The 24,826-nt window shown below is 39.6% G+C and overlaps 1 protein-coding gene across 5 annotated transcripts in view; it reads right to left on the minus strand.

The window, feature by feature from the left end:
- Limch1 (LIM and calponin homology domains 1) overlaps nt 1-24,826 on the minus strand; it is a 307,901-nt gene that overhangs the window by 93,041 nt on the left and 190,034 nt on the right. For all 5 annotated transcript variants that reach the window (XM_070012224.1, XM_070012221.1, XM_070012220.1 and 2 more), the window contains exon 4: nt 2,833-2,939. In XM_070012224.1, the coding sequence (XP_069868325.1) occupies nt 2,833-2,939 (107 nt within the window). The remainder of the gene's footprint in view (nt 1-2,832; nt 2,940-24,826) is intronic.

The raw sequence follows: 24,826 nt of genomic DNA on the forward strand, positions 1-24,826 counted from the left end.
TAAATCTCTTTGCATTTCAATGCCTTTACTTTTTCCTATTATTTTTCTTTATTTATTTTGTCTCTCAAGTTCTTGGCAACGGGGTGAAAAAAAATCACACATATCAGGGCTATCTTGCTCATTCGGTTCTCTAGTGAAAAAAGTTTCAGACACATAGGAGTTGCTCAGAAAATATTTCCTGCATGCAAAGTACCAGAGTTCTAGAGGGATGTAATGGACAGGCAATGAGAAACGTACCTCACTCATGTAAAGGTAACCCCTCTGTACAGCATCGTTACAATAAAATTAAAAAATTAAAAGGAAGTGCATAAGGGAAAGAAATTAAAAGGGAAGAATGGAGAAGAAATGACAAAAGAGAGCTAGACAGGAAGACAAGGTATCAATGGGAGGCAGAAGGCAGGAAAGCGGACAGAAAAACACAATGAAAGGTGAAAAGAACAAGAAAAAGATGGCACCCTCAGAAGGGACTGCACCGTTTGTTAATATGATTTTTCCTTTTTTACGTTTCTTTCTATATATTAGAACTGCTGTTTTTGTTTTTGTTGTTGTTAGTTTTGTGCTGGTACAGGGTTTTGAACTCAGAACTTCATGCTCTTGTTTAGCTTTTTCATCAAGGCTGCTTTTGGTTAATTGGAGAGAAGAATCTCAATTTTTCTGACCAGGCTAGCTTTGAATTTTGATCCTAAGATCTCAACCTCCTAAGTAGCTAGGATTACAAACATGAGCCACCAGCACCTGGCTGGATAACTGTTCCTTTCTTCCTTCCTTCTTTCTTTCTTTCTTTTTTTTCCTTCCTTCCCTTCCTCCCTTCCTTCCCTCCTTCCTTCCTTTCTTTCCTTCCTTTCTTCTTTCTTTCCTTCTTCCCTTCTCTCTCTCCCTCCTTCCCTCCCTCCCTCCCTCTCTCCCTTCCTTCCCTCCTTCCTTCCTTTCTTTCCTTCCTTTCTTCTTTCTTTCCTTCTTCCCTTCTCTCTCTCCCTCCTTCCCTCCCTCCCTCCCTTCCTTTCTTTTCTTTCATTTCTCTCTCTTTCTCTCTTTCTTTCTCTCTTTCTCTTTCTTTCTTTTTTCTTTCTTTCTCTTTCTTTCTTTCCTTTTTCCTCCTTCCTTTCTCTCTCTGTCTTTCTCTCTCATTCTCTTTCTTTCTTTCTTTCTTTCTTTCTTTCTTTCTTTCTTTCTTTCTTTCTTTCTTTCTTTCTTTCTTTCTTTCTTTCTTTCTTTCCTTCTTTCTTTTTGTTTGCCCAGGTCTGTAATAAACAAGCTTGATTTAGAATCTTCCTGGAAGAAAATTCTGTCTAGTTCCATTTCACAGATGAGAACACAAGTCCACTGAAGCAAAGATACTTAGCTGGGATCACAGATCTGAGGGCTGCAGACTTGGGGCTAGACACTAATCTCCTGAAGTCTAGATTTTTACAGATAAATGAGAAAGGTTATATGAGTTTTGAACTTTATAACCAATCAGCATCAGAATTCTCCTGCTTAAATGGCTTCGAAAAATGTAAATGAAACTTCTGATACAGTCAAAGTGAACTTTCCACCATCCTCGTGTGTGTGTGTGTGTGTGTGTGTGTGTGTGTGTGTGTGTGGTGTGTATGTGACTAATTACTACCTACAACCTTGCACTATTGCTAGTGTTTCTGGTCACTTGCCACCCAGGTGAAATTACAAATATGAGATGAAGCAGAACCTAAAACAACTTCCTCAAATGATTTATAGAGGCTGGATTCAAGAGTAATAAATGGAGCATGTGATGATCAAAATGAGGGGGTATGCTGGTTCATTTAGTCAAATATCCAACGCTTTATTCTGTTACTTTTTTCACTGAACTCACATTTTTTCCATGAGGAAAATTAAGGAATAGCATGATGAAAACTGAGAAGTAATTTTAAATAATCAGCCACAGCTGACTCTCCTTTATATCACAAATCAAATGTAAACCAAAGTTTATTGCATTCATTGTTTTCCATTTGCATTATCTTCATCATTATTATTTTTATTAAAATCAAGATCTGCAAATAGAACAATGAATAACTGAATTTTGGCTTTTCTCCCTTATCTGTTTATCCATGATGAAATGACTCCAAAGAATACTAACTCACAGACCCTGTCCATGAAATTCAGTTTTAATATGAAATCATATTCATGCTAAATATTGTTTGACTATGGTGGAAAACATTTTATATGACATCAGTAGGGTCTGAGGAACTTTTAAACATCAGGCAGGTTATCTTCACCATGTAATAAGGACATGTTTGCTTTTTTACCCAGGTCATGAGCTATTTCTCTACAGAGTAATATATTCTGTTCCAAGAAATTTTGGCCTCAAACAAGGCTCAGAGTGGATACAGTCAATAATGGCCAAGGGTCCAATATCCTTCTCCAAAGAGTTTGATTATCGATACAGATGAGGAAACAGTTACAAATGTAAATGCAAGAGACATTTCACCATTATCAAATGCCTTCCCTGTACAATGAACAGAGTTCAGATCTGTTTACCTAGCAGTGGTCTTCTAAGAACCTGTTCAAATGCCTGCTTGAAGTCAATAAAAAGTTTTTGTCTGAGACCCACCGATTCTGCACATACTTCTCTCTTGTTACATATTACTTAACATTTTTTCCTCTTCTTCAAAATTCTAGTTCTGTTTTCATGATTATTGCATTTGAAAAAAAATCATATTAGATCATGATCAAAACTATACACGCAGAGCAGGCTAATGTGCATGTTTACAAAAAGTTGATCTTTACCAACCCATTTTAATTTTGTAAGCATCATCATTACCAAATGGTAAATGAAGCCATAAAGGGCTTTCCTTTAAACATAATTGTGTTACTCACCTGACTGGGCCTCTGTTGGAGGTATCCTGGAGGTCGCTTGGGTCGAAGAGTTGAGATTCTTTAAGGCCGAGTTCTTTGCAACCTCTCAAGAATAAGATGATATTGTCCTGGAGAAAAGAAAGGAAATATTTTTTATGAAAAAGAAAGGGATATTTTTATGAACCTGACTATTGCCTGCAATAGTCCAAATTTCCGTAGGAATGGTTATTGAATCAAGTCTGAATTATGGCTTGTCCCATAACAAAATTATACTTTGTTGGAAAATGACCGAGTAAACTGACACTTCAAACTTTCAAGTCCACAAACTGCCAAGTTCGCTTTCTCCCCTCAGCTTGACACATTTGTACAAAGCTGCAAAGAAAATGCCATTGTAAAGAACTTAGTATCTTTTTAAGGAGTAGTGTTTTAAAAATCAGGTATTCTCCATTGCTGCCAAACTCTTTGTCCATAACTTATTTCCTAGTCTTTATGTGTTGTGAGTCATGGAAATAAATGAATTATTCTGAAAGAGATTGCAAACTGTAGGTCATTCTTTTGGAATGTTGTGGTATTAGTCAACAGGTTTATCAATTACAAGTCCCTAATTATCTTCCTTCCTTCCTTCAATCCTCCCTCCCTCCCCCCCTCCATCCCTCTCTCCCTCCTTTCTTTCCTTCCCTGACTCCCTCCGTGCCTTTCTTGCTTTTCGAGAGGTACTAGAGTTTGAACTCAAGGCCTCCAGATTGCTAGACAGATGCTCTACCACTTGAACCATACTCCTACTCCTCTAAAAGATTTCCAAAGCTATTGATTGAGTCTATCAGGTAGTAGAAATGACAGCTCAGGGAATGTGGGCTCCAAGAATCACATTAATAAGAATCCCCTCTGGATGCTTTAAAAAAAAAAGCCACTGAGGAAATCTTAAATGCTGGCAGGAGTTACTGAATCGTGGACTCACCCAATGCAGTTCAACAGAGGAGACAAAAAAGACAATCAATGTACCCAGTGTGCAGGTAAGAATCTGCTCTCACCCCATCCCCATGTACATACCCTAAGGCAATCTCCTCTCTTTAAGGACAATATGATAGGTCACCCTCTAATGGTTATATCACTAGTCAGTTGGCTCTGATTTAATAAAAAGAAAGATGATTGGATTGGGTGTGAGCTTATAAAGGGACCTTTATAACCAAAGGTAAAGTCAGAGTTCCCACCACTTGGGAGTTCTAGAGCTGCAAAGATCTGAATTCTGCTAGCTGTGGTTGGAGCTTAGAAAAGGTTTCAAAGATGTTTAGGATCTCAGCTCCCACAAACACCTTATTTCATCCCTGTGAGACTATCAGCAAAAAACCCATGTCCAAATTACTGACCCACAGAATGATAAATGAGTGAAATGATAAATGAGTGATGTTTTAAAATGCTAAGTTCATGGTCGTTCTTAATGCAATAGTTTAAAAAAATTCACCATAGTCTCTAAGCAATCAGAGCATTAGCAATCAATTGTTAACCTATTTAAAAGCCTTTGTTATATACCAGGTATTCTTCCAAGAAACTCATTTAATCCCTGCATAACTCAATGGAAGAGGTACTAATCTGTCTTATCATTTGACGAATGAGCAATCTGACATTCAGGACAACGAATTAAATTGTTGTGAGAAACATGGTAAAAGCCAACATGGCAATTAGGAGAAACTCATCAAGCATGAAACATGAGGCCAAAGGACCATGGACAAGAGGCTTTGGGTACAGCTCTGATGATAGAGAGCCCTTGAACTCATGGAAGGCCGAAAGCAGGAAGGCCCTAGTGGAGGTTGTGAGTGGGAAGTGATGCCCAGATCTGAGGTGGGAGTGGGGGATAGGGGGAGGAAGGAATGAAGAGACAGGAGTTAGGAAGCTGAAGACCAGTGAGGATGCAAATACTAGCCCTTACTCACCAACACTCTTTCTTTCTGAGTGGGGCTGTGGGCTTTTTCACAGGGCAAGTTGCACTATAGTTCACAGTGCCTGTGCCAGCAGCTCTAGATCTCTTGTTGGCTGACTGCAAGCTGATTTTAGTACATCTGAAGACATCCAGACTCTAGTTGCTTTCTGCATTCTTTTTAGTTATCAGATTTAATGGTTCCCACCACCCTCTAGTTTTCTACTTTGTTAGCAAGACATGTCTCATTGATTAACTTTATCCCAGTGAGCAAAGAAAGAGACAGCAAGGGAAGGAAAAAGGGGTGGGGATGTAATGAGGCCTTTTCAGAAGATCCTTCTTTCCTACTTATTTGTATATTGACCATTCTGCCATTAAATTTAAATAAAACACCTTTTTTTTAAAAGAAAGGTTTTCATCTCAATATTTCAGTCACCCAAAGATTTCCATTCATCAGTGAATGAATATGTTGACATAACATTCTACCTGCATGTAGACCTATCCCCAGGCTCAAAACGCTTCTTTACTCAATACCGAGGCCTCTTTTTTCAATATCCTGGCCTCCAAATGGGCTCTCCTGCTTCCTAGACAGCTAAATGAAGACTCCTCCCTGGAAGTTGGCCATTCTCTGTTGTATTAGAAGAAGCAGTCAGAAAATGATGAATACTTGGGGATTGTCATTTGGCAATATAATATAAAGAATGGTTAGATAACTGAGGAGCAGCTGGTTGTGATAGCACACACCTATAATTCTGGCAACACAGGAGACAGAGATAGGAGGATCTCAGCAGGCAAAACAGGTTCGACAAGAAATGTTCTTATTACCTTACTTATGTAACTGTAACCCCTCTGTACATCACCTTGACAATAAAAAAATGAATTAAAAACTTAAAAAAAAAGCAGGACTAGGAAGGTGGCTCAGTGGTACAGTGCTTGCCTTGCATGTATGAGGTCCTAGGTTCGTGGCACTGTGGCTCAAGGCTCGCCTTGAGCTGAAGAGCTGAAGGACAGAACCCAGGCCCAGAGTTCAGGCCCCAGGACTGGAAAAAAAAAAAAAAAAGTAAAAGGACTCAACCAGTAGAATACCTGCCTCGAAAGCATGAGGCAAGGCAAAGGTACCACTCACCACTGGCTTGAGCAATTTGTTTTTTAATTTTTAAATTTTTGTTGGTGATGGAGCTTGAACTCTGGGCCTGGGCGCTGTCCTAAGCTCTTCGGCTCAAGGCTAGCACTCTACCAGTTGAGCCAAAGTGCCACTTCCGATTTTCTGAGTGGTTTATTGGAGATAGGAGTCTCACGGTCTCTCCTGCCCGGGCTGGCTTTGAACCATGATCCTCAGATCTCAGCCTCCTGAGTAGCTAGGATTACAGGTACAAGTCACCAGTGCCCAGCTAGCTTGAGCAATGTTGAGGACACCATATTCAAAAAAGGTTGCACCCTTCCCTCGCCAGTGCGCATTTCAGCAATGGTAAACAAACCTTTAACTGGCACAGGATCAATTCCAAACCAAGACAGTGACCAGGGCAAATGTTCAGGTGGGTCTTTGGATGCATTTTTTTTTTTTTTAGATGGGCCTGAGCGCTATGTGCCTCTTGCTTTTTAAGAATCACCTGAAACCACACTAAAGGACCAAACCCATGATCTCCATGTAGTTCCATAGGATACGTAGACTTGTGGCACCCCAGATTCTCAGGCCAAGCAAGAGATGCTTTTCCCATACACATTCTCAGTCCCACACACTTCTCCAGGAACACCATGCGCAATCAGCCTGCAAACACACAGGCTATGTGCTGCAGCCAGCCTGAACAACTTGGACTGGAAGATTTAAATAACTGCAGGTTTGTTTCCAGTTCCTTGCTGCAACCTAATGATGCTGGAGGGGAGCCAGGCCCTAGTCAGGAGCAAAGCCAGTAGGAAGAGCCACCCAGCCAAGAGCTAACAAGGGCATCTGCTGAAGCAAGGGAGGACTATGCCTTTAATTACACAATGACTCTCGTATATTCTCATCTGCCCTGCTCTGCACATTCAGATTTCACCACATTTACAATTTTAAGCAAAACCCACAACCTAGTATTTTAAAGGAGATGAACTGGGAGACACTGCTTTATTACAATGGCAGTTGATTTTAGCTTTTACTGACACAAAGCTAGCAAAAATCCACCGAGACCTTAGTTATTTTTATAAGACAAATTTAAAGGACTCCAGAAAAAAATCAATGTTACTGAAAAAAGAACCTAAAAATTGGAGATTATGGGGCTGGGAAGGTGGCTCAGTGGTAGAGTGCTTGCCTTGCATGCATGAGGCCCTGGGTTCGAGTCCTCAGCACCACATAAGCAGAAAAAGCCAGAAGTGGCACTGTGGCTCAAGTGGTAGAGTGCTAGCCTTGAGCTGAAGAGCTGAGGGACAGTGCCCAGGCCCAGAGTTCAGGCCCCATGACTGGCAAAAAAAAAAAAAAAAAAAAAGAGCAAGGTATGCTTACTAGTGGGGCGCCAGTGACTCATGCCTGTAATCCTAGCTACTCAGGAGGCTGAGATTTGAAAATCACAGTTCAAAGCCAGCCTGGGCAGGAAAGTCCATGAGACTCTTATCTCCAGTTAACCACCAGAAAATTGGAAGTGGTGCTATGGTTCCAGTGGTAGAGTGCTTGCCTTGAGCTGAAGAGCTGAGGGACAGCGCCCAGGCCCAGAGTTCAAGCCCCACAACTGACAGAGAGAGAGAGAGAGAGAGAGAGAGAGAGAGAGAGAGAGAGAGAGAGAGAGAGAGAGAGAGAGAGAGAGAGAGAGAGAGAGAGAGAGAGAGAGAGAGGAGAGAAGAGAAAGAGAGAGAGAGAGAGAGAGAGAGAGAGAGAGAGAGAGAGAGAGAGAGAGGAGAGAAGAGAAAGAGAGAGAGAGAAAGAGAGAGAGAGAGGCTGACCAAATGCAATGTTTGACCTTAATTGGATCCTTATTCCAAGAAAAAGTAAACAATACTCTACAGTCAAATTTAAATGTAAACTGTATGTTGGAGGATATTGTTGAGTGAATGCTAATTTTCTTAAGTGTAGTGGTGCCAGTGCAGCTATGTGAGAAAAATGCCTTCATTTTTCAGCATGCATATAGAAACTAAGTAATGACAAAAAGCCCTCCGAGCTCCATGTCTGGCATCTCCTGGGTCCTCCTTACATAGTTTCCTCACTGTCTGTAGCTTTCTGTCTGTGAGGCAGGCATCTAGCCCTTGGTGTTCTCCAGGGAAAACAGACAAGGGATGGCAAGCTCCCGATGTACCTACTCTCTGGAGATTTTGGTTTTTTCTTTTGCCATCCATGGGGAAAGTGTGACATCATCATGAATGTGGAATTCACATGAAGGTAATATACATCCGTGTTTCAAATGTATACACCTCTACTGTCAGATGTTTAAAAAACACGTAAGTTACTGTTAGGTGAAATGAACCCCAAGATAAGTATTCAAATGTTTTTTCTTTCTTGCAATTGTTTCTAACATATTTATAAGATGATTTCTTTGTTCCTTTGTATGTCCCTCCCCCACGGTATAACCCCTGCTTTCATTGTATTTGATGTTGGTATAACTTGTGGAGGGGAAGGAAAAAACAAGTCGTTTAAATAGGGATACAGGTGGACCCATTGCAACAATGAGATGTACAAGTCGTTATGTCAAAAAACAAACTTTACAACTTTGGCCAAGGGGGTGGAGGGTAGGGGAGGTGGGGGAGGGTGGGAGATGGGAAGGGATGGGAAGGGGAAACAAAGGAAGAGGCAACAATGCCTGATAAGAAATGTACTCATTACCTTGCCCATGTAATTGTAACCCCTCCAGACGGTATTTTCACAATAAAAAAAAAAGAAAAAAAAACTATGCAAAACACCTATAGAATCTTTTTTTCCCCTAATGTCTATAAATAAAAAGACTAGGTGGAGAATATAGAAATGTAGAATAAAATAACCTCTGGTGAATTTATCATTTTACTACATTTCCTACAATAAACAGTCTATGCAATTCTTAATAAGGTTTAGAATAGTGCAGAAAGATTTGCCAGTATATCAGCGAAGATCAAGATCTTGTCAGAAAATCAATAACTACCAATAGCACATCCTCAACAAGTCTTTAAAAAACAAACAAACATGGTTTGTGTTAGGTTTTCTCCATTGGAACAAACTCCCTTTAACAGAAATTCAATTAAGAGATTCAGAACTTAAGGAATATGTTACCAAAAAAAAATATCTGCAGGAATTTACCCAGTAATTAATAGAACTTGGGGATTTCCTGAACCAGTGTGTTCATAGTTATGACTCCAGCCTGCATGGGTTCCAGTCAAACCCCAGGAACTGGCCCATATCCAACAACAACCAGCGCTCGCCAGACTGTCAATGCATTTTTATTTGCCAGGAGCAACTTAATGAGGATACCAGCTCTTCCACTGAGAGGAAAGAGCAATTCATTGGGCCTGGAGGAATTATGGAGTGAGTTCACCCAGAAGGTGGCAGCTGGTGGCTGCTTGAAGTAAAAAGAAAACATTTATGGATGGGAAATGAGCAAATGCCTGGTGGGCTGCAGAAGAGATGATGGTTGGGAGGGAAAGAGTTGTAAAAGCTAAGACTGAGGAGCGCCGTGAGTGACCCCAGAAATCTGGGCCATTCTCTAAGCAGTGGGAATCCAGGCCAGTTCATGCAGAGGGGAGGATTCCTGGTACACTACTTTTGTCTTAGGAAGATACATCAAGTTCAATAGGAAAGATACTGGATGGGAAAGAGAGTCCATGCAAGAGACTCTGCAAAGATCAGAGGCAACGATACCAAAACTATGGGGCTGCGAACCCCTCACTTTTGCTTGGCCATTGAGTGTATTTGAGAATCATATGGAGATGGAGAGGAGTCTGGGTGATGCTGAGGGTTTTCACCACTCAGGTCATCTTCAGGGACAAAAAGGAGAGCGACGAGAAAAGGAACTAGGCTAAACTTGGAGTGCTCCTCTCTGAGAGCCACAGCTCCCTGGGAACCACACTAGGGTCTGAAATTGAGAAGAGAGGCCCTGCTGATACATCAGCATATGTATACAACAGCAGTGAAAGATGGCAAGAGCTTTTCTAGAAGAGCTCAGAAGAACAGGAGAAATGATGACAGAACTATCCAGAAATCACAGTTGAGGAGCTGCTCCTTGTGCCAAAAAAGAAGAGGAAGAAAAGCAACCAGGAGATCAGGGAGTCAGGTGACGAGCTGGGAGCACTTTGCAGGGAGCACCATGTGTCCATTGATGTGATAACACTAGACTGGCCATATGACCTGAAGTGATGATGACACTAGAGTGGCCATGTGACCTTAAGCAAGGTGCTTCATGACTCTCTGCCTCAATTTCTCTTCTGAAAGTATAGTCCTTACACATGCACCTCCATGTTCACTGCAGCACTGTTTACAATTGCCAGGATATGGAAACCACCCAGATGACCCACTACAGATGAAGGGATCCAAAAATTGTGGTACCTATATACCATGGGATATTATGCAGCCATTAGAAAGGACAAAATAATGGCATTCACAGGGAAATGGATGGAACTAGAAAAAATCATGCTGAGGTAAGCCAAGAGCAAAGAGACAAATGGCACATGGTCTCCATATCCAAAATGTAAGGAGATACGACAAAGTAAACAAGACTCAAGAAACAAAGGACCTCTACTCAGCTGGTGGAATCATTACTAAATGACCCCATGCTGCTGACCACATATATGGTATATATGTGCACATCTGAGGGAAACTAGGAGAAAGACACAGAAACAGAGGGAAACAGGAAAAACATACAACAGCGGGACCCATCAGCTGCGCTGGTCATTGATCAAAACGAACTAAGCAACTCAACGGCAGCGATGGAGGGAGGGAATGAGAGGGAAGAGGGAACAGCTGACACTAAGCAAAAGGAAAGAAATGTACATGTCACCTGATGTGCAAGAAATAACTATTTCCAAAGCTCATAGAACTCATAAACTTTATAGACTTCATAAACTTTAATTTGCCCATGAAGGTTGGAATGTGTTTGTGACTTTAACTATCACTGTCTCACAATACTATGAAATTTCTGTAATCACTTAATCACAATAAAAAATTGCTATAATAAAAAGTACAGTCCTTTGAGTGGCTCACCCGTCCTGTAGGATGTCACACACTCCCTCTGCGGTCACATTCTCCAGGTCCTCCTTTCATTATACCACCCCAGCCAGGCACAAGTCCTCACAGGTTGCCAAACATCCCAGGGAGGGCTCTCTCAGGGTCTCAGCTCTGAGTTATCTATTTATATCTATTCTTTTTCAGCTCAGATATTAACTGGAACAATATCTACAGTAGAGTGAGGACATAATATAAATGTATGAAATGAGTGAGTACAAAAAATGGAGGTAGCCATAAAGTCATAAGATTGCTATGTAGAATGAAATAGGAGAATATATATAAAGCAGTTACAATAGAGGTGTCTGGCACAGAGCCATAATCCAGTAAATGTTTTCCATTATTATACTTGCTTCCATTGATAGGATGAAAACTGATAAGTTGGGCTTTCTTCATTATTTTATTTTTTGGTAGTACTGGGGTTTGAACTCAGAGCCTTGCGCTTACAGGACAGGCACTCTGCTACCTGAGCCATTCCTTTATCCTTTTGTGTTATTTATTTTTTAGGTAAGGTCTCATTTTTTTTCTTTCTTTCCTTTTTTTGTGTTTGCCCAGGCTGACATGGACTATGATCCTCCTATTTATATCACCTACACAGCTCAGATTATAGGTACATGCCATTATGGCCAGAATTTTTGTTGATGTGGAGGTCTTACTAACTTTTTGTCCAGGTTGGCCTTGAACCATGATCATCTTGCTACTTACATTCTATTCTAATCATTTCTATTTACACATTCTCTTTCTGGCTTATCATTACCCAGAACCATTTAAGGGATCTCAAATTCCTGCATCCTACTCCTTGACCTAAGCCCCCCCTTCTACATTTCTCATTGCTTCTCTTCCACAACACCAACTTTCTCTCTCTACGCTGTCCTTTCTTTCCTGTCCATGTCCTTCTCCCCAAGTTGCTTTATTCCCTTCAGGATCCAGTCCTGTGTGACTGTTCAACTATTCCACTGTCTGTGTCTTCAATGTTTTCACCTCTTTGTTGTGCTTTGAGGAAGCAAGGAATGGAGAAAATAAAGAGCACAAGTGGAACACGTAGGCCTGGGGGCTAGCCCAACTCTCTTTCGTCTCTTCTTGAAGAGGGAGACACAATGTGTGTATATGGAACGACATCAAGGAGGACAATGCTCTTGGCCCCACACCTCTCTTCCCCTTATATTTTGGGAGAAGTAAGGAGAATTGTCTAGCTCATCCAATTCTAGATTTCCTTTCCTAATGACAGCCTGTCTGTAGGACATATGTATCCTGTCTACTCTGTCATGTGGTAAGGTGTCTTTCTCTGTAGGGGAGGCCTGTGGCTGTCCAGCTGTGCCAGGAATGGGGGGGGGGAGATGCATTTATTTAATTTAGGAGTAAGGATTAGAGAATTGCTTGGCTGAAGCTCTAAAAGCCATATGCTCTAATTTGTTTCATGGGAAGTAAAGCTGATATTCTGATCTCTTCCTAACTCCTGTGTATATATCTCAACTGGGAGAGAAAGTGGTGTATTATAGATTGACCACCTTCAATCCCTAACTTGGCTCCCAGAATGTCTAGAAATAATGGTGCTGTAATCACTGGACCAATTAGATAAGCTTGGAAAAGTCTTCTGTGCATCTCCGGCCAGTTCCCTCTCTGACCCAACATTCTTCTGCATTCTTTAGTCTCTGCAGCTCACAGAAAACATCAACCCTCCCCCACCCCATCCCTTTCCCAGGGGTTAAATTCCCTCACCCATTTTTTTTTAAAGAAAAGAATATAAAGTTGAATATTCTAAGGCATTTTGCAATAATATGTTAAGATTTTTTTCAACAACTGGAGGAAGATGTGAATCTTGGTTAGGGCAAAGATCAAAGAGTCATTGTTTTCATGTTATTATGTATCCTATGCTTAATGTATGAAAGGTAATGTGGGAAGTGTCCTGGGCAAGCGGGGTCATCATTAGAATTAAGACTCTTATTTGTAAATGAGAGAAATGAAAGCACATGTTGGATTACACAATCGGGTCTAAGCCAGCCCCGGGTGGTGTGGGGATGCAGGTAACTTTGAAGTAACTAGAGGCCAGTGCCTCCCGAATTTGGAGCCTAGACTTGCTTTACCTCTTGTCTGCCTATTCTGCATGATTTCACCAGATTTCTTCCACATGGATCTCCAAGTTCCAAGTTTTAGGCATGAAAAATGTCACTCTCTGAGAGGTCCAACTCTTTTTCTCATTTGTACTGGGAAAAAAACATCTCAGGAAAAATAAAAACCCTCTACTTTCCTGCCCAGAGTCAAGTTTCATCGCACAGTGGCAGATGGGGCCATAAAACTGCAAGAAAATGGTAGAGAAGAACTAGTTGGAGAATCATTTCTACAAGAAAAATGTGATTCATTAAGAGGAGACATGGAACCCAGGCTATATTCACAAAAGTAGACCCAAGGTGGATTTTTCTTGCACAATTCTTACAGAGCAAAGCAGAGTAGGGTGAAACACACAGAGTAGGTGAAATCCCAGCAACTGGGCAAGAGGAGCACAAGTCTGAGGCCAATCTGGGCTATACAGCCAGTTACAGACCAGACCAGGTTAAATAACAAGAGTTAAACTCAGAACAAAGTCCTTAAAGAATAGAATGCTAACTTAACTGTACTAAATATAATGCTTTTTTGGGCAAATTCTAAGACTTGAACTCAGCCTGGGTGCTGTGCCTTAACTTTTTTGCTCAAGTTGATACTATATCAGCTGAGCCAACGTTTTGGAAGTTAATTGGAGATAAGAGTCTCAAGTACTTTCCTGCCCAGGCTGGCTTCAACTTACCATTCTCAGATCTCAGCCTCCTGAGTAGCTAGAATTATAGGTATGAGCCACTGGTGCCTGGCTAAATGCTCAAATTTAATTTTACTTTACTTCTTTTGCTCTGTGGTTCTACAGAAACTAACAGTTTACAAATGAAGTGAGTAAAAGTTCATGAATTCTGCTCCCATCTCATGGGATGTTTAGGAACAAAGAATGCCCAACCCCTAAGATCCCATTGTTCCCTCCTCTTGATTTTGATCCCTCTCTCTGCATTACACACTTGTGGACATTCAAACAGCTTCCATTTCTTCTCTCAAGGACTTGACATTCAATCTCACTTGAAGGTCAGTACCACTGTGCTCTCTCAGGAGGACTGGGAGTCCAGATGATCAGGAAAACAATTGAGACTGCAAGCAATTTATTCCTCTGAAAAAATTACTGAGCCATTCCCCAAACTACTTAACCTAACCCTAAAACTCAATGGAAGCATTAAAATGTTTTCCACCGGATTGGTTTCCAACATAATTTACTAATTGTGCTTTGAGAGGCAAATGAAAAATAGTTTTCATTTACATTAGAATACAACTGCTTCAACTATCATAGGCCCATAATCCCATAATGCCCATAACTTGACATGCATGACCCAGAACAGTGATGAAATGTAGCCCATGGATGATAATGGGTTTGGTACTAGTCCATGATTAAATAAATACAGAATTGAAAAACAAGCATGTAGGAGCTTTAAAAACAATTGGCATTACAATCACATCTTGTTGTGGGAACAACAGGCTCATCTCCTTGAATATGGGAGATTCTGTTTAAGATATCTTCCAACCCACACGAGTCACATATTTTGCTGAACTATGTAATTAATGGCAACAGAATCACACATTAGTGTATATTGAATTAAACAGCAATCACAATGTATAAGTAAAATACAACTGAATGCCATTCTATCCTCTTTAGACAGCTATTATGAAAAATAAATCCTGGTGAGAATGGACAGAAAGTCCATAACTGCTGTGGAAAAGAATTTGGTGGTTCCTCAAAAAATTGAACACAGAATTACATGTTCTAGTAATTCTACTTTTAAATAATGCTTATACTCACAACAGCCAAAAAGGGAAAACAATCCAAATGTCCATCAAGAGGTGGAGGGATAGAGAAGTTGTGCCATGTATTTACAAGGGAACATTATTCAGTAATAAAATGGAGTAAAATTCTTGTAATCCTATAACAATAGACATTATGCTAAGTGACGTAAGCCAGACACCAAAGAAAACTGTTGTATGATTCCATTTATATGAGGCTCCTAGATCAGTCAAGTTACCAGGGTCTGGGAGCCAGGCAATAATGGATAGTTACTGATTAATGGGCACAAGAGCTTATGATGATTAAAAACATCTGCAAATGGCATTACAGATGGGAAGCACATGCCCTAGAATTTATATCCCACTCACTCCTGGGTATTTACCCAAATGACCACAAACAAGCCCACAATAAAGTTACCAGCACAACTATGTTCATTGCAGCATTATTTACCATAGCCAAGATATGGAATCAACCCAGATGCTCCTTAGTAGATGAATGGATCAAGAAACTATTGAATATATACACAATGGAATTCTATGCTTCCATCAGAAAAAGTGACATCATTCCAGAAATGGAAAGACTTGGAAAAAATCATACTGTGTTTCTCTGGGTAAAAAACATAGGATGCTTCGTTTCCCTCACTTATAATAATTAGCATAGGTCTAGGATAGTTCTAGCAGAGGATTACAATAGCTCAATGGCTATATACATATGACCTTATAAAATGATGCTAAACAAAATGAACTCCAAGATGTGGAAACAAGAGGGTCTCCCCCCTTAGTGTACTGTATGCAATTATTTTTTTCTTTTATTTTTATCCCCCTTTGGTTTACCTCCTGTCTGATTTGGAGATGGGAAGAGGAATCACAGCAACGATGAGAAAAAGGGTGACCAATGCAACAGTGATACTCACAAGACACTATGTTGGAAATGAACTTTACAACTTGGGAGAGAGGGCAGTAGGCAGGGAGGGATGGGGGAGAAAAGGAGGGAGGGAGTAACAACGAGTACAAGAATTGTACTCAATTCCTTACTCATGTAATTGTAATCCCTCTGTATGTCACCTTTACCAAAAAAAAAAAAAAATCCCTAATGTAAGGTATTGGAGGCGGGGCCCTTCGGGGCCTGGGTCGTTGGAAGGCAGGGCCTCTGGGAGGCAAGGACCCTTTGGAATGGGATCCCTTATAAAAGAGATTCCAGGCAGTTCCCCAGTGTGGACTTTCTGTCTCCCTGCCAGCACCGCCCCCATGGCCTCCCCAAACTGTGACCCAGCTGCCGCCACCAAGGAACCAAGCCGAGCAGATGACTCTCATGATGTCTGGTGACAAAGCAATTTCTACCTTCCCTGAATCAGACAACCTTTTCAAATGGGTAGGGACTCTCCATGGAGCAGCTGGCACAGTATATGAAGATCTGGAGTTCCCTAGTGGCTACCCTTACAATGCACCCATGGTGAAATTCCTCAGCCCTTGCTACCATCCCCACGTGGACACCCAGGGAAACATCTGTCTGACATCCTCAAAGACAAGTGGTTGGCCCTGTATGACATCAGGACCCTCCTGCTGTCTATCCAGAGCCGGTAGGAGAGCCCAACATCGACAGGCCTTTGAACACACATGCTGCCGAGCTCTGGAAAAACCCCACAGCTTTTAAGACGTACCTGCAAGAAACCACTTAAAACAAGTCTGTAGCCAAGAGCCCTGACCTGAGCTGTCCAGCTTCTCCTGTGTTGTCTGTTTTTTCCTTAGTCTACCTGTCCTTTTCCTTGACTTCTGTAGAGGACTCTGTTATCTGGAGCTGTGGTGTTGTTTTTGTTATGTTTTCTGTTTTTTAAATTAAGCCTGTAAGTCCTTGCAATGTATATTAAATAAATAACATTTGGGTTGCTTTTGTAAAAAAAAAAAAAAAGATTCCAGAGTGCACCCCTGCCCTTCGGCCAGATCAGAGTACAGACAGATGATGCCATCCATGTAGCAGAGCCCTTGCCAGACACCAAGTCTATTACTGCCTTCATCTTAGAATCCTTACCTCCAGAACAATGAAAAATAAACATCCGTGTTTAGAAGCTATTTCATGGTGTTTATGCTATTTCATGGTGTCCGCCTTCATGAACTAGACAGTGGTGATGACAGCATAACGTCATGAATCTACTTCATGTCACTGGGTTGTGTACTTAGAAACGATTAAAATAATAGTTAGTGGTTAAAGAACTAACAGCAATAAAACTGTTCTTCATCATGTCTTATAGTCCTGAAGTATACGTCCTAGGGGATTCTGAATCAAATAAAGTGGGAGAGATGTGACATACAATATTCACCAACTGGAGGTCATAATACTTAGACTCACAATTCTGAGAAACCCTAAGAAACTCTCTCAACTTAGCATTTCCTAAACACATTGGACTTCAGAATCCTCTGCTTCAAAACCTGCTGTTTTATTGGCAAATATCAACTTGTACACAGTAAATAAAGGGTCTCATTGTGACACTTCCAACATGCAGATGATATGCTTTCATACATGCAGATAAATTATGGAGACAGGGCTCAGGCTTTCAAACGATACTCAACGCAGAGTGAAGCAGACATCGCTGTTCCATTGTGGCCCATAATCTAAAACTATCAGCTTCCTATCAGTTCCTACAACGTTAATGCCTATCCTAAGGAATGCAAGACCAACAGGAGTCAAACATCTCTGCATCCTTCTAGCTTCATAAGAAAGGATACCTTTCATACTTGTCTCTCTAGGGCTGCAAGTTAAGACAACGATTTACTAGTCAGAAGTGACCCCAGGAACAAATTCCTTCAAAGTCTGGGTCAGGCATGTGGATAACATTAGAAAAAGAAACAGACTTTGAGAGGCCAAATGGGTTGTGAAGTGTAGGAGCCTTAATGATAGATCCAAATACCATCACCTCAATTGCACTTTAAGGTCATAACCTTTCTACTGAGAAGGCTAAAAAGCCAGCAAGAAAGGAAATACCACAAAGTAAAAAGCCATAAGCAACCTTTGCACTCATCCATTCAGACCATGACCTAGAGAAAGTTTAATTTCATCTGGAGGAAAGTTTACCTAAAAACATTCTGCTGCTATGAAAATGCACATGAAAAGGAGGAAGCAGGAATTCAAAGCAAAAAATAATTAAATAAAAAAGAATCTGGTGGAAAATCACAGCATTCCTTTTTATTCTTTCAAATTTATCAGGTTCTTAGCTGAACTTGGGGCCATCTTCAATATTCCAATATCTTTCTATCTAATTCGAAAAAGGTGAAGAGAAGAAATTGTCTTCAAATAACTTTAGATTCTTGGCTTTGTAAACATGTACAAGTGGAAACCACATTTCATCTTCAAGGAATGCTTTTTTTAAATAGTATATTCAAAATAATAAATTTCCCATGGATACTGGCTTCCTCTTTCCAAGCTAGTGTTGGCTTAATTTATACAGTAAATCTAATAGTCAAGTTATTTCTCTAAAATAGCACCTAGCACATTCTTGGCATCCAAAAGGAGTTAACACATTGCATATGCTGTTTGTATTCACAAACCAACCTGTCTGAGGGGAAAAAAATGTCAGCAGGGAAAAGGAAGAGGAAGACAGAAGGAGTACATAGGAATGAGGAATGCCACCAACATGGCTGCAAGAACCTTCCCCTAAGCACTAGAGTTTTTGAAGGAGGACACTCAGGTACCTGGACAAGAATTACTGAGGCCCTATCAAGTGTTTGGAACTTTGTCATTTCTACCACATAAAGACTAGCAACAAAGTCCCAACTGTGCCTATCTTACAGATGTAGAGAAAGAGCACATTTAAAATAAGTTCTGCAGAATTCTCATTTGCAAAGTTTGTTTGGAACAATTGAATGATTAAAAAGTTCTGGAGACAAATGGTGATGAATGATGTACAACAATGCAAATGGATTTAATAACACTGAATTGTGCACTTAAAAATGGATACTGTGGGAAATCTTGTGTTATGTATTTTACCGTGTGTGTGTGTGTGTGTGTGTGTGTGTGTGTGTGTGTGTGTGTGTGTGTGTGTGTGTGTGTGTGTGTGTGTGTGTTTGTGTGTGTGTGTACCAGTTCTGGGGCTTAAGCTCAAGGGCCTGGGCATGGTCCCTTAGCTTTTTTTACTCAAGGCTCTACCACTTGAGCCACCTTCCACTTCTGGCTTTTTGGTGATTAGAAGTCTTATTGACTTTTCTGCCTGGCCTAGCTTTGAACCTCAATGCTCAGATCTCAGCCTTCTGACTAGCTAGGATCACAGGTGTGAGCCACTGATGCCTGACTTCATAATTGTTTTTTAAAAAATTCAGCTCCATTGTACTTCAAGGTCACATGGTATATCTAGGGAGAAGCTAAGAAACACTGCCAGTTTGAATGAAAAAAATAATAATCTTTCATCGCCTAAAAGTAATGATAAAATAGATGAGGATGATGCTATCATCCTCATCAGCACTGACTTCTTAAATACTTTTCATGTGCTGACACCATTCCCAGCAACAGTGTCACAGATTTCTATCTCAGGTAAATAATTTGAGGAGGGCCCTTATTTCCATTTCCCAGGCGGGAAAGTCAAGCACACAGCCAGCTGTGTGCCTGCTAAGCTATGGTGGAATCAGGAGTTGGCTCCAAATGGTGTTATTTCTGAGTTTCTACTCTTCATCACACTCATGCATTGCCTCTTGTTGTATAAATTTTCACACACAACATGTGGAGACAGTAGCCTCAATGATACAGTAACCAAGAATGCCAATAGGTTACAAATAATGAAATAGCTTAAAAGAAATCTGTGCATACCTGGTCATAGAGAAAGAAGAAGACCCACTCCCATACCACATTCCAGGAATGTTTCCATGGTGTGTATGACTCAGGCTTCCTTGATGCTGTGTGAACTAGAGAGGAAGCAGACACACACGTACACACACATGCACACACGCACACGCACACACACACACACACACACACACACACACACACACACACACACACACACACACACACCACACACACACAGCTCTGAGGAATTACAGCCTAGACTTATTCCTTATTATAGCATGACTTATACACAGGTCTGTGCTCACTGTTTTAGTATTAGAACTATGGGGAGTATACCACATGTTTTCAGTAAAATTTAAACTTGGAATAGTTTAAATAACATGTTTGCTGCCAATACTATTCACAATAGCCAAGATATTGTAAAATTCCAAGTATCCTTCAGTGGATAATCAGAAAATGGGGTGTGTATTTGCAATGAAATATTATTCAGCCTTAAAAAGGAAAGAAATCCTATCATTTGTGACAATATACAGACCTTATATTAAGTGAAATAAGCCAGACACAGAAAGATAAATATGATATGATTTCATTTATTTGTGGAATCTTAAATTCTAGAATCCAAAAGAAGCACAGAGTATAATGTGGGATAGCAGTTGTCAGTGGTTGGATAAAATGGGATGTTGGTTACATGTAACAAGTCTTCAGTTTACAAAATAAATAAATTCCAGGTGTACAGCATAGTGAATATAGTTTAAAATACTGGATTGTTTACTTGAAATTTGCTAGATCTTAGGTGTTGTCAGCACACATACCAAAAAAAAGATAATTGAGTGATAGATGTGTTAATTAGGTTGATTGAGGCCAAAACAGAGACAGATGTCAAATAATCACTATATGCCTTTAAATAGATATATAAATTTTACATGTCTATTATATTTCAATCAAGCTGGAAGATGAAGAAAGGTTAGATTTGTACCATTTGGTAGTATCTTTGTACCATCTGATCCTTGTCAATGCTAATTCATTAGTTTTTTTCCCAGTCTCTTCTATGGTAACTGGATTATTCAAGGTTTTCCCTTCTGAGGTTCATTTTGATAATTTGTAGTTTGTTAAGAAATTATCCTTTTCTGTTGCTTATCAAACTTCTTGCCATGGATTGGTTTATAAAAATCACAAAAAAACCCTTTCATTTCTTTTATATCTATTAGTTTGCCATGGCTTTTTTTCTGTTTGGATTTATATTTTTTATTGGTTTTCCCAATGAAAGACCAACTTTGGGACTGATTTATTCATCCTTCTAATCCTTTAAATTTCAGCTTAAATCTTTTTTGTTGTTGTTGGTCATGGGGCTTGAACTGTGGGCCTGGGAGCTGTCCCTGAGCATTTCAGATCAAGGCTAGCGCCCCACCACTTGAGTCATGTGCTACTTCCATCAGCTTTTATCTTTATTAATTCTCTCTTTCTAGATTTATTTATTTAAAAATTATCTTTAATTGTACAAAAAGGTTTGCACTCACCATAATTTATGAGTATGATGAATGTTGATCAATGTCTCCCCTTACATTGTCTCTCCCCCAGCTCTCCCACCTTATCTATCTTGGTAGCCTTTTAAAGCCTATCTTTATTTCCTAAGTTGAGTTAATAAGTTCTTCTGTTTTTTCCTTTTAAAAAATAAGCAATAGAAAACTTCCTCTGAGTCTGACATTGACTGTCTCAGAAGTTACCTGGTAATTTTCACTTCCTCCTGATTTCCTTTTTGATCTCAGAGTACCAGTGAGTATTTTTGTGGGAAGCATGTGGATGAGGCTTGCAAATGAAAAGGGTTTTTAAATTACATTCCGGCTTTTTATTTCTGTTTTATTGCATCACAATCAGATTGTATGACCGGTGAACTCTCTCCCTCTTCTCTGGACTGTGGAAGGGTTTCCTGGTATTCACAAGGATATGATTAGAATGACAGTGAATGCTCCATGGACATTTAACCATCTACTTTTAATATTGACTTGTGATCTTCAGACACTTGACATAAAACTCATTCACTTTTCCCTGAGATGTGGGATGTAAAAATGGTCTCCTCCCTTCATAGGCTGGGTATCGGTAATCTCATGTAACAAATACAAATCGTGCTTCTCTGTCTCATGATGGTGGTGGTGGTGAATTAAATGAGCCTGCTGTTCTTTCTCTCCTACATTGTCCTAGGTAGCTACTGACATAATATCCCTAAGAAGCAGACCCTCTGCACCCTGGGTAAACATCAGAAAAACCTTCCAATGGAGCCTGGGTCTTATCAGGCACCATGGACCACACAGAGTGGGGAAATGGGACACTCTGTGTCATGCACGTGATGCATGTCTGAGAGCAGCCTGGAGAAAGGCAGGCATCCCAGCTCAAGTGTCTTTTGAAGCAGTTAAGTGTTTTAAATCCCTTAAAACACTGCTTGAGTGTGCAATGGGGGGAGGAAAGGGCAGACTCGGGTGATGGTCCTGTTATACTCAGCACTGTGCCACAGAGAGTGTTTTTGAAACTAAAGACTGATTGAGGGAGACATCAAAAGAATTTGATTTGTTTGATGTTTAGACATACATACATGATGCAGATTGCTCGTGTATTACTGACAACCGTCTGTAAGCCAGATGGACTAGTTTGGTGAACATACGGCTTAAGGTAAAACCATCCCAACAGAAATACCCTCTTGTTGTGTGCAATGACACTCTAAGGGGAGTTTAAAATAACTAAAATAATTACAACTAACTTTTAGATGTCTTCTGCCTGCACCAGTACCACTCTACTGATGATGTATTGAATCAGAAGTGGTAATACATGGCTCGTCAACTTGGGTGAATGAATAAATCTGTGACAGAGCAGAAAATAGGATATGGTAAACAGTGCTGATTTTCAAAGGTACAAAACCGTGTAGCTGGTCTGGAGACACATAACCACTTTATTTTACTTTATTTATTATCTTTAGGTAGTTGTACAAAGCAGTTTCAGTTTAATGTATCAGTGTATGATACATCTTGATCAGTGTCTCCCCTGGCATAATCCTCCCCCATCTCTCCCACCCTCATCCAGCCCTCCGTTTCCTAGTTCCAATATAATTATTTTAAATTTGACATTTCTAAAAGCTGCTCTTGACCTGAGCATCTTGACAAGCAAAAAAGAAATACATGAAAATGAAGAGAAATAATTCCATCCTCCAAGAACTTTCTGTTAAAGCTATCACATTGTTTATTTTTCTTTTGTTAGTTTTTGCCCATAAGAAATACAAATAGTGGAATACAAGGAAAGAGATTTAGCCAACTACAAATTTGAATACAAATTGAGACCACAATACAAAAACAGTTTTATTAAACAGATTGGCCAAGATGAATAAGAATTATAAGGTCTCGTGTTGGGAAGGTATGAGGAAGTTGCTAGTCTTACATTCTAGTAGCAAGAAGTAAATTGGTTCTGTTATCTCTTAAGAAGATGATTTAAGGGCTGAAGTGCCTTAAGCTTTTAGAATTGTGCATTTCTTAGATTCAGCAATTTGCCTTTTGGGAATCCAACCTGAAGATATATATGCATGGATAATTCACAAAGACTTTATAAAAGAATATCCATTGTTAACACATTTAAAATAATAACCGGAAACATAAATTTCCAAATTAAAGAATACTTAAGCAGTATATGTTATGTTAGAAACTACTGCTATATATACTCCTGTTAATACTTACATCAGTATTACAATAATCTGAAGAACTTTAATCTAAGTCCAAATTATATATTAAAAAAGATGACTATAAAAATCACTTTCAAACAAATAATTCAGAAACAGAATTGCTAATTTTATAATGGATACTTTCTTTTAAAAAGAGTATGCCTGCTTTCCCAGCTATGGGATTCTTTTTTGTGTGTGTGAAAATATTGTACAGAGGGGTTACAGTTACATGGGCAAGCTAATGAGTACATTTCTTATCAAGCATTGTAGCCTCCTCCTGTGTTTCCTCTATAATGGTTACTTTTATAAACTTGTTTTCCGGAGCTTGGTATGGTGGTACATACCTTTAATCCCCAATATTAAGAAAGCAGAAATAAGAGAATGAAGTCTAAGGTTCCTTAAAGGAAAGATTCCTAAAGCAAAGATGTGGCTCCAGTGGCATAGAGCTTACCCAGTAAGTGAAAAGCTCTGAGTTCAAAACCAGCACTGTATCCCAAAAGATCTATTTTAATATGTAAATTATATATGTTTTATATATATATATATATATATATATAATTCCCTTTCTAAAATGGGTTTTTAAGTTTTTGAATACACACAATTAAAGAAAATACAAGAAATGGGCATCCTAAAAAGTTTCTCTTCTACTTTTGTCCTCAGCCACTCAAATTTCTACCCTCAATGCACATAATATTTCTTAGTTTCTTATTTCTATTTCCAGAAATAGGTGTATATAAATTTGCTTACACACATTCCACATTATTTCTCACCCTTTTAAAACCCAAAAGAATTACACCATTTAAAAAACAAACAAACAAAGATAAGAAGTCTTGCCATTCCTTACTTAAAATGGCTACCTGGTCACCAGCACAACCATGTTTATTGAAACCAAACCAAGGTATGGAATCAGCCCAGATGCCCCTCAATGGGCAAATGGATCAAGAAAATATGGTATATATACACAATGGAATTTTAACTCAGTAGAAAGAATGATATTTTACTATTTATAAACAAATGGAAAGATCTGGAAAAATTATGTTAAATGAAGTAAGTCAGGCTCAGGGAGACAAAGGACTCATGTTTTCCCTGATATGTGGATGCTAGATTTAACTTATAAACTCACAATGAAATATATTGGTGGTATGCAGGTATATAACTGAATGTATTAACTGAAATATGGTAGATTGAAGGGAGACCTCAGCATAATTCCTTCTAGAGGCTAAGGCAAAATCCAACAAAATAAAGCACTAGGAAGCAAGGGGAAAGAGCTAGACAAATGAAGAGAAGAGGGAGAATGGAATCCAAAATCTAATGTATATCCTACAAAATTAAGAAGAGTGAGGGACGGAGTATGGGGAGGGATGGGTGAGATGTCGAAAGGGGCAACACTGATCAAGATATATTATATTCATAAACTGCTTTGTTAAGTGGCAATTACTTTACACAAGTACTTAAAGATAATAAAAAAAAAAAGTGGCTATCTGGTATGCCATGGAGAGACAGGACCAAACTTAGAATAAACACATAACATACTGTCCAAATTGAGATACTTTGGAAAGAGAAGGGAATGCTTTAACTAAGTGAACTAACTCACAAGAACCTGGACAAATCGTTATCCTAACC

This window comes from Dipodomys merriami, unplaced genomic scaffold (genome assembly GCF_024711535.1).
Source record: "Dipodomys merriami isolate MVZ:Mamm:240054 unplaced genomic scaffold, mDipMer1.0.p SCAF_9, whole genome shotgun sequence".
In the NCBI taxonomy this organism is placed as follows: domain Eukaryota; kingdom Metazoa; phylum Chordata; class Mammalia; order Rodentia; family Heteromyidae; genus Dipodomys; species Dipodomys merriami.